The sequence below is a fragment of the Frankliniella occidentalis genome, unplaced genomic scaffold (assembly GCF_000697945.3).
Source record: "Frankliniella occidentalis isolate FOCC.00 unplaced genomic scaffold, Focc_3.1 Scaffold30, whole genome shotgun sequence".
In the NCBI taxonomy this organism is placed as follows: domain Eukaryota; kingdom Metazoa; phylum Arthropoda; class Insecta; order Thysanoptera; family Thripidae; genus Frankliniella; species Frankliniella occidentalis.
In genome coordinates this window covers 1,512,603-1,522,844 of record NW_026267160.1, presented here as the reverse complement: position 1 = coordinate 1,522,844, position 10,242 = coordinate 1,512,603, and the positions used below count along the sequence as shown (strand labels likewise).

At 47.9% G+C, this 10,242-nt stretch overlaps 2 protein-coding genes across 5 annotated transcripts in view; both read left to right on the top strand.

Moving 5' to 3' along the window:
- LOC113208168 (protein GDAP2 homolog) overlaps positions 1-7,774 on the top strand; it is a 69,361-nt gene extending 61,587 nt beyond the window's left edge. For 2 of the 3 annotated variants that reach the window (XM_052265741.1, XM_052265740.1), the window contains 5 exons: positions 257-410; positions 2,190-2,329; positions 2,602-2,656; positions 3,028-3,171; positions 3,466-3,811. In XM_052265741.1, coding sequence (XP_052121701.1) covers positions 257-410; positions 2,190-2,329; positions 2,602-2,656; positions 3,028-3,171; positions 3,466-3,519 — 547 coding nt within the window. In that variant the 3' untranslated portion in view covers positions 3,520-3,811. Of the gene's footprint in view, positions 1-256; positions 411-2,189; positions 2,330-2,601; positions 2,657-3,027; positions 3,172-3,465; positions 3,812-3,934 lie in introns of those variants that run through there. The other variant, XM_026425049.2, reaches the window with a different exon arrangement.
- A 591-nt stretch (positions 7,775-8,365) lies between these two features.
- LOC113208181 (terminal nucleotidyltransferase 5C) overlaps positions 8,366-10,242 on the top strand; it is a 72,441-nt gene continuing 70,564 nt past the window's right edge. For both annotated transcript variants that reach the window (XM_052265743.1, XM_052265742.1), the window contains exon 1: positions 8,366-9,254. In XM_052265743.1, the coding sequence (XP_052121703.1) occupies positions 8,874-9,254 (381 nt within the window). In that variant the 5' untranslated portion in view covers positions 8,366-8,873. The remainder of the gene's footprint in view (positions 9,255-10,242) is intronic.

Sequence of the window (10,242 nt, the reverse complement as noted above, 5' to 3'; positions counted from 1 at the left end):
CGCTGCCGAGCCGCTTTGGCCGCGGAAGTTCCCGAGGAGTGTGGCGGCTCCGCGGCTACAACAGGTGTCCGTGCAGCATCCCAAGTCATGCGATGACCGTCTCGTGTGTTCTTCTTTGGCAGTGCGTCGTGTGGTCGCCGCTCGCCTCCTCCTGGCCTTGGCCCCACCGCGCCGCGCCGCGCCACGCCGCCTGCTCCGGTTACTTTGCTGCTGGTCATGGTCATGAGGGTGACCCGGTTGCTCCATGTTGTTGCAGGTACGAGCGGCTGCTGCGTCGGGCCCGGACCGAGGACCTGTCCGAGGTGTCCGGCATCGGCTGCCTGTACCAGAGCGGCGTGGACCGCTTCGGCCGGCCGGTCATCGTCTTCGTCGGCAAATGGTTCCGCTTCAAAGAGATCGACCTGGACAAGGTGAGTAGTATGGTAGAGACGGGGGAGCGGACTGTAGACAAATAGGCGACCGCTGGCCGGATCCATCTGGATTAGTCCAGAATTAGCTGGCAGCCGGTGAGCTTGCCGTTTAACGCATTCAGCGGTGGCCGGTGGCCGAGCAGTCGTAGCCGAGCTACGGCGCCAGCTTTGGCCCGCGGGTATCATTTGAATGAGAAAACAAGAAACAAGTATCATCATTCATGCATTTGTCTGCCGTGTCTGACGGGGAAGACCTTTCTGGGCGGCTGCTGTCGTGACGGAGCAGGTAGGCGACGCCACCGCCCCTGTGCGTGTCGTATGGGGGCGTGCGCTGGGCGGTATGGGTGCTGCCTGCGGGTGACGGGTCTTATTTTTAGCGAACTTCTACGTAAGTTTTCTATTTCCGATCCAATCGAAGCAGGGGGGTGGGTATTTCTGGGGGGCTTGCATCAAGGTCCCGAACGATGACGACGCCTCGCCTCCGCGGGTCGTTGCCGGTGACGTACACGGGGGCTCAGGGGGGAGGATCTCATTCAGGACGCGCGCGCGCGAACTTCTTTTGATAAGGCAGTGTGTGACGTGTTGCTGTCTGTCTGATTCACGACAACGCGATGACGTCATGCAGGGCTCCTTCTGGGGGGGTTGCGTGCCCCGGCGGGTGGGCGACATGGCGCCCGACCCGACAGTGATGCGGTTGCAACGTCCGCGACTCCCATATCCCGACCACGCGCACTGGTTCACACAGCCGAGCATGATGTGTAGCCGTACATAATTGTTGCTCACCATCAGGGATCTTGAGTTTTCCGTTAAAGTTTTGGGGACAATTTTTAAGAATTTATTTTATTTTTGTTTGACATATTGATTTTTTTTACATTGTTCCTGCGAAAGTTTCAAAATTTCCCTCATTTTCGAACTTTAAAATCGCTCTAGTCAAGTCAAGTCAGGCGCCTGCACTTCCCCGGCTATGCTGTGCTGCAATGCGGGTGGGCGGACGGGTTGCCTATCCGCACCTCGTACGGCGCCATGGGCAGGGATCTACATATCGGGTGTACCTGGAAATACGCAGCAGTGTTGCGGGTTTGCCTTCTCTTTACACCCGTAAGGGGCCATGGCCCTTGCAGCCATATTGAGTATGCATGCAATCTCGCAAAACTGCTGCGTATTCACAGTAACACCCGCTACACAACAGCGTGGTGAAGTTTACCACCTACCAAATGCCCTGTAGCAATTATTCAACAGAACTGGTGGCACTTATTTCACTGTTAAAAATTTCTTGGGAATTCCCGAAGATTCACTTTCTACCACTATAAGAAATTCCCAGAGGACTCCGTTCTTAGTTTTTTGTGTACTAAAACAGATTTTAAAAGGTGAAAGTTTTCATTCGTCTACATGTTACGAAGCTAAACTCGACACGTGAAATCTACAAAGTTCTTTGGGAAATCCCAAAGGACTTTGGCAATACTTTTCACGACTGTTCCTCCGTGAAATCCCAGGATTTTTTTTAACAGTGTTGCTTTCTATTGTTCGCAATTAGTGTTTGTACTATCGTAGCAGATTTGGATACAGAGTTGGTTAAATCCCCACCACCCCTTCCTTCCGTTATTGCCCCAATAAAATGAAACACCTGCATCTTGTTTGTGAATCGCATGTGTTTGGTCGGCAAGCTGACGTTTATTTCGGCTAAGCCCACGCAGTTGTTATCTCAACTCCCCTTCCAACCTCCCTCGTGTTTTCTGTTTCTAATGCAAGCCTCTAAATATGTTGGGTCGTGTTTTTCAGGCGCTGCTGTACCTCATCTATTTGCTGGATCCTTTGGTCAAGAGCGACTATGTGATTGCGTACTTCCACACGTTGACGTCAACGGCCAACTATCCCTCCTTCCAGTGGCTGAAGGAGGTTTATAATATACTGCCTTACAAGTGAGTAACCAATGGTTTTGACTTGCGTGTTAAAGAGTAACGTTGCGTAAGGAGGATTTCCCAGGGTTTTCCTAGTTTGCCACATCTGTTCATTTAGACTCGCCTCTTATTACCTTAAGTGTGCGTTAGCGTGGGAGTTCTTACTCAGCGTCCTCATACCTCGTGACAGTCTCGTTTTTACCGACATTGGGTGGTCTCTCCTTTGTTTCAAATGAGAGTGAGAATCAGTGCTGTTTCATTTTCTTCTGTTTTAAAACACAATTTTCTTTCAGGTATAAGAAGAATTTGAAGGCGTGCTACGTCGTACATCCCACATTCTGGACCAAGGTTTGTGACCCAACTTTAACTTTTAACAGTGTGGCCCATAGGGAATTGTTCAGAAAGTACGCCCGTTTTTCTCTAATTCATTCGGCACATTACGGAGTCATGGCGCCTGTGAGACTCGGGGTAGGCTACCCCGCAGTACACGCACGCCCTGCAAGCAAGATGTTGCCTGCCCATCAGGCGCTATGAGTGCAGCATTGGCTTACCTAACTTGACAGTTTCGTACCAGCGAATAATGGGAGGGACAGGAACTTTCCGGGCGATCCCTTGGTCCCATACTTCTTTTTCCTTTGTTCAGTTGGAGTGTGTGCATTCATACTCGTGATTTGTTTTTCTCTCCATGCCAACACACGCGCACTCACTTGTTGTTCCAGATGATGACTTGGTGGTTCACGACGTTCATGGCGCCCGCGATCAAGCACAAGGTGCACAGCCTGCCGGGTGTGGAGTACCTGTACGAGATCATGAGCAGGGACGACCTTGAAATCCCCGCCTTTATCACTGAGCACGACATGACGGTAAGGGAACGCCGGGGCCTCCCACCCAGGGCAGGGCCGTGCAGCAGCCTCGCCGGGTGTAGCCGTAGCATTATCAGCGACTGCTCCCGGTGTGGTGCTGCCAAGTGGTTGCAATTGGATTAGTCTATGTATATAAACTTTGCTCCTTCTTCTACCCACCCAAGCGCGCGAAACACTTTTTTTTTTGCTGGGCATATTGCGAATACAACATCCAGGCATACAGACACCTGATGATGAAGTACAGTCGCGAGATGTGACGTTTCCTTGACTCTCGGTGTGGATGTGTGGATCCAGGTGCAGGTTGCTCGAAAGGAGGCTTCTCCGCGCAACAGCTCTGCGCGCAGCTGACCTCGCATACGCACCCCGCATACGTCGGCGCCAAGGCCTTCTTGATGTTTCGTCGCGGCGCTCTTTTGCTGGGTTGCAACCAGTTCGCGGCATCGCCTCGGGCGCACCCAGAACAGCCTGGCGACCGAATATTGCTTCGGGAGTCCGTCGGAATCACAAGAGATTACTACTCCAATCATTCAATTTAGCGCTTCATTCAAGCGATTCCTTGTGACTTTCCGAACGAACACTTTTTACTATTTATAATTTATCTAATTTCAAAAAGAAACATGTGATATGAGAGGAATTTGTATTTCTTTCTCTTTTTACGAAAATCCAACTGCAACTATTCAAATTAAAAATGCCGTTGTCCTTTGATTTTTAATTTCTGTCCTGGAAGGTGTAAAAGCTGATCTAACTTTGATGTTGGTTGCAGATCAACGGACTCCACTACTTCCATCCCATGCAGCCCACCTAGGGGCGACTTTTCCGGCACGAGGACCCCGAGGACTACCTCCTCAACCGACGGGTCCCGTTCCGGAATGAGGATGACGATGACGACCAGCCAGAGTCCCTCTACCTTAACTTTCGCTTGCTGGTACAATACCTGCTCGCCCTTGCCAAACTGAAGTAAGGGTGCTGGGGTGCGTCATGAACTGCCTTGAGCTTGACCCCCAGTGTGCCCTCCTGAGCCCTGCTTTACCCAGAGGACTCGTCTCTCCGTTAAGTGTTGTTACAAGTGTGTCTGTTCGCCATTTTTAAAGCATTTTCATACCCATGAACTAGTTGATGAGTACCAGCATCAACGAAGAACAGGTGCATAGCAAGACTGCGTAGTTAGGCGTTCCCGTTATTTTAGCAATGTTTTATGAAGTGTGCAGTGTGGATGAATGAGAGTGTAAGTAAGTCCCCATAGTTGAACAGTGTTATTTAGTTTGAACTGTGTGTTTCTAAACCTTGTGTAAAGTTGTTGATAGGTGTCCGCATTATCTGCGGTGAGCAAAGGAGCTCGTCTTGACAGCAATATGTTATACTTACTAAATGGTGTGCAATGTACTGTTTGTGGAAATCAAAAGTTGTATGTGTACATTTTTAATACTAAAGTTTCCTGATACATGTGTTGTGATGTACCGTTGCCTTGTTGATACCCTGCTTTTTGTCCTAAGTAAGAAATTTGTATAGCAAGCTTGTGTCGGAATAGTGGCACTATTAGGCAATACCAAAAGTCAGCAAGTCTTTCTAAATGGACGTATCAATTGTTTCTGCAGATTTAAATCTGCAATTATCAACAAAAAGTCGAATTTGGAGACTAAATTTAGATAATTTTTAATGTGGATGCGGGTTTCTCTAAATAACTGGTCTGCAAAGAGAATAATATGTTCAATCAAGGCATTCTATGTATACATAAAAAATGTATACATGAAATAATATAGTTCCATGACTGTGGAATCTCTTGCTTCTCAAGCAGTAACTTGAATGAGATTGCAGGGTGTACTCGTTGTAGTGCTGAATTATTGTAAGTTTGCTAAAGTTTACCAGTCCAGCTTAATTATCTTATCCTTTCTTGAGGGTTTTTGTGATTCATTCACTTTTTCTTATTAATTTCCACCATCTAAAATTGATCATGTCTACTTGATAACCGCCAAAAGCATGGCTTTCCCTTATGCCCGTATGTAGGTCATGGTGCTTTGGCTTTATTGTCATTGAGATATTACCACTATGCTATTCTATACATTTTTTACTTTTTTTGTTTTGTTGAAATTTGTCATTTCTTGGAAGTTCAGTGTAGTATCCCTGTTATTCCTGTCATACCTGTAAAGTAACATCACTGAAGAACCATTACAGCATTTGTAATAATGTACCCAATAGATGTAAATTGTACTTTGAGAACCACCCGAAAAGGCTAATTTCCTCAATGGAATTTCTTGATAAGAACCAAAATGCAATATCTATCTGGTTCTTAATGCTGCAGGTGAACTAAACGACCACTGCCGTTACATTTCTGAACTATTGTCATTTGTTCACATGCATGCTCTTTGCTTTATCATAAGGGTATATAATAATGAAAAATATTTACCCCAAAGCAGTTATTTTTCCTTGTTAGTATGTTAGTTATGTCTCATATTTGTTGGCGGCTCATTTGTCATTTGGCAATGGCTGGTTTTTAAAAATGTTATTGTAATTGTTGTTCAAGTTTTAGCAAATTTTGGTGTCACCTCTTTATACATTTTGGTCCAGTGGGGCATACCAGAATAAAAATGTTTGTGACTCATTTTAATTTGAGTAATTTGTAATGTACTGTAGTTTTGTGTGTTGCCTTGAGGTATAACTCAATTTGTTGTCATGAAGTTTTCAATGCAATTGTTGTAGCAATATGATTTTACATACTGATTTTTGGAACACACTAAATGTATCTTGTGTGCCAAGTAACAGCAATGCTGAAAAATAGTTGAAGTGTTTTGCACTTAACAGTAATCTGCAACCGTGCTTCCAGTTGGGTTTGCTAAAAGTACACCAGCGTGCATATTGTAAATTTTGTATAATATTTTCCCCCGTGGGCAAAAAACAAAAAAGATTTACGAAGTGCATATTCAAGAAATTGCTCTAATGCAAACTGGCAATAGAAGAGTTATTGTGTAAACAAAGTACCTGTTATAGAGTATTCCTTGGATTGCTGTCTTACCTCTATGTTTTATGAATTTGTTTCACCACAGTGACCAATAATACATTCCTAATACAGTTGAAATCAAAGGTGTATCATATTTCATCAAAACATTATTTTTACCCTGCCAAGTGCCATTAGCTGATAAACAGGCACTATAATTTACATGCAGCATGAAAAGATATGGTTCAGGTTTGCATTCTCAACCACGTGTGTCTTAGGAAAAATATTGTATTGATTTGCTATGCAGATGTGTAGGGTTGTAGGATGACCCCTTCAAAAGAATCTGACCGTGATGATTGTAACTGGTGTAGGTGAAATTTCATTAGTGGTTGTTCATAGAGCTTTGGAATACATTGAGTTCTTTCTTATTTAATGAAAATAGAAAGGAAAATAATTGTCCCACTCAAACAGTAAATTTGACTGTGTACATAGAAATGAGCTGTTTAAGTGCATTCCCATTTGTGAAGCTGTGTAGTGATAAGAAGTGCCAAACATGGAGTACTTGCATGTGTTTTAAAGTGGAACACAGCTTTGACTCCTGCAAATGTATGGGTGACAGCTACTTTTGTCTTGCATGTGTCCGCAGGGATGCGTAATCTTAGGCAATCATACCACCAGTTATAAATAGGTGATATTAAGCACTGACAGTAGATTTGAGTCCATTAAGAACACTGTGCCCTCACAGAAAACACAAACTGTAAATGAACGGCTATCACCTCATATACATATTTATTGTAATTTTTATTTTCTTCGTATTTCTTTTAAATTATTTTTGTCTTAAATCAAGAGTCAGATAGTTTCTGAATGTTTTTATCAGAGACAGATAAAGAAATCAGAAAGGTATCCATGTCCCAAAGCATTCTTACTGTCTAATGAGACCATTATGTTGGAGAACAAATGGAGACTCATGGAATGCTTTTGCATTCTAGTCATAGAGGGGTTTGAAGGCAGTCAAGCTGCCATCTGTATAAATGGATACTAGTTAGGATTGTTTTAATGCAATAGTGGAAGTTTATATTTATCATCTAACATAGAAAATGAAAATAGTATTGCAATCAGTTTGTTTGCGCTTTTAACTACTTTGAATGGTTTCCTTCGTTTAACAGTAGCCAGTCATTTTTACAATTTCCCTTTATATTAAGGCATAGTTTTGTCCAAGTTTTTTGAAAGTTATGAAATTAAGATGTTAAAGCTTTGGTTGGGTGGGTGAGCATGAGGTCTGAAGAATTGTTATCCGAGTTGTTAGCCTGTTAAGAATATATTATTGCGCTTTGCTAATTGTAGAGGAAATGGAAAAGGATTGTTACAGTTGTTCTTATTATACCATGGTGTTCCTCTGTTACAGACTCTTAAGAGCACAGATTGAGGACACCATAAAGAAAAATGTTGGAATGATTTGAAATTTAATACCAGAGTGCTCATCACTCAAGCGTTCTAGGATTTAAAAGATTAAAAGCAGAGAATGGGTGTGTATTGTTAGTTGCATTGCTTTTGGCCTTCATTTTCCTCTCATTGGCCGCTCCATGCATTTGTGATTACTCTTTTTTTACAGTTTTAATTTTTTATGTACGTTGAACACATGATATTGAATACACCCAATGTTGAATGTTATACTAGTTATCTGTCGTTTCCCCTTTCCCCTTTCTCATCCGTTCCACTTGCTTGGAAGAAATAACTTGCAGCCAGTTCAGTGACACACTTAGCACAGATGAACGATGGGTGGCCTATGTCGCAGGCGCTAGCTGCCGTCTTCGGTGACACTCAATCATCCAGAGATTGACTGGTACTTTTACAAGCGGAAAGGTCACCAGTTACGACGGGGTTGTGGATGTCAGTATGCCAGTAGACTTAAACATTTACCTAGTTCCATGTGTTATTCTGATCTGCTCCTTTGCGGGTGAAACGTAAAATAAAAACATCTCGGCTGAGTCCTGGCGACCTGCCGCCGCCGGCTTCAGTCCGTAGCGCCACGCCACACGCCGCACCACGTCGGGGCGGCATGTGACGGGGGCGTCATCACGGGTCCTCCACAAGGCCGCGACTACGTCGTCCCGAAAACAAATAGAAACAAATTTCAAAGGGTTCATCACGCTGTTGTTGCGCGCACCCGCGCTTGCGCCCTGGCTCGGCTCGGTTCGGTCTCGGCCGTCCGCTCGGCTCGGCTCGAGGCGCTCGGGCTTTGGGCGAGACCGCCCGCTACACCATCCCGCTAGTGTGTCGCGCGACTCGAGATCGGCCACAAGTGGTCGTACTGTGCTGGCGTGCGCTCGTCTTCAACCGTGTCATTAGATTATCACATTGCTACCAATTCGAACCGACCTGACCCGAGCCGGCGCGCGTGCATCGTGAAAGTGTTAGCCGAGCGTCTGTCGTGGTTCATCGAAATTACCATTATTGACGCAACCCAGGAGGTTAACCACTGAAGTGTGAAAGTCCATACGAAGTTTTCAAGCCGCACCACACACTCCTTTGCCAGCACGTGACCACTCTCTTCTTTCACACGTTTCTTATGTGAGACTCCTACCGCAACCAAACGGAAAAAAGAAGAAGCCCTTCACATTTTTGTTCAAGCCAAAAGTTAAGCACGGTGAAGACCAGCGTGGATAGCGGTAGTCGTAACATTATTAGCACTAGTAGTGAGTTTTGTTTAGCAACGTTACAAGTAGTCGTCAAGTAGAAGAGAAGACAAGTAGTGTCCCAATCCAAAGCGATGGATCTATCGAGCCTTCGTCACAGCCTTAACAGCAGCGGGGAGAGCAGCAGCGGCAGCAGCCGTTGCAGCAGCCGCAGCAGCAGCCGGTGCAACAGCCGCAGCAGCAGCACCAGCCGCCGCGGGGGCGGGGCCCGCGGGACGCGACCCCACCTGGCGCTCCCCGACACCATCCCCGTCGTCAGCCTGGCCAGCCTGCGCCTCGACGGACACACCGCGGCCAGCCCCCTCGACAGCCCCAGCAGCCCGGTGGACAGCCCCATCGACAGCCCCCTGACCAGCCCCTTGATCAGCCCCCTGACCACCATCCCCGTCAACCCTACCCCGGACACCAAGCCGCAGGCTGAGGCCGGCGGTGGAACTCCGCTTCCGCTAATGCAGGTGAGTCGACTGACCGCACGCCTGCCCCTGTCTCCAACTAACACACTCGCGTTTCACCGAAACCAACAGACGATCTTCCTGAAACGGGTCCATTTTCGGCGGTGTGTGGTTTCGAAATGGGTGTTTAGCTAGAGAGTGCGCAAGCGCCGTTCCCTGCTAGCAGCAGGGGCTCGGCTGCCTGCCGGCCGGCCGGGCGCCGCTACGCCCCGCTCCCCTGCCCCGCTGCGACGTCACGCCACGCCCCCGCGGCTGTCGCGGCCGCCTACACTCTCTTTGTATCGCCATCTAAGGACCCCGGCTCCATGCAGAATCGAGGAGGGCGGGGCAGGGCTGCTCTAGCTCTGCTGGTGCAACCTGCTCAGCACGCGCAGCCAGCCAGATGGCAGACGAGCACCAACGAGCACTGGCCCCGAAAGAAGCCTCTTTCCTTGATGTCCGTGTCCCCTAACCGCCGAAGTGCGTTGGAACCGGTGGATTCACCCCGTGGGGCGTGGCGCCATTTGTCCCGGACGGGACGCACGATGAAGCGGCCATTTCGCCCATCCGTCCGGCTCCTGGCTGATCGGACCGGATACCTGAAGTAATTAAATCACCGCCTGTTTGTGACAAACGGCGACGGGCGAGTGTGTGCGTGAGCGTGGTGGGAGGGGGTAATGCGGTTCCTGTTCCTCGTCACACTGGCCTGTGACGGGGCGCAGCCGGCGCGGTGCGGGGGTCCTCGCGGGAGGGGAGGGAGGGTTGGAGGCACCACCCGGGCCGGCCCCGGTCACACCTTTCATCAAACCAACGCTAATAATAGGATGCAACTCGCGTGGCCGCCGCCGACGACGACGACGGCATGCTTCCTTGCTCCACCGCAGTGTCCTGGCGGCCGCGGCCCGGTGGCGCGCGCGGCCTCACGCAGCCGGACCGGCACGCGGCTGACGTCTGCCTTCTCGGTCCGCATGGCGTCGCCACGGACCGGCTTTTGAACGCTCGCGCCACTGAC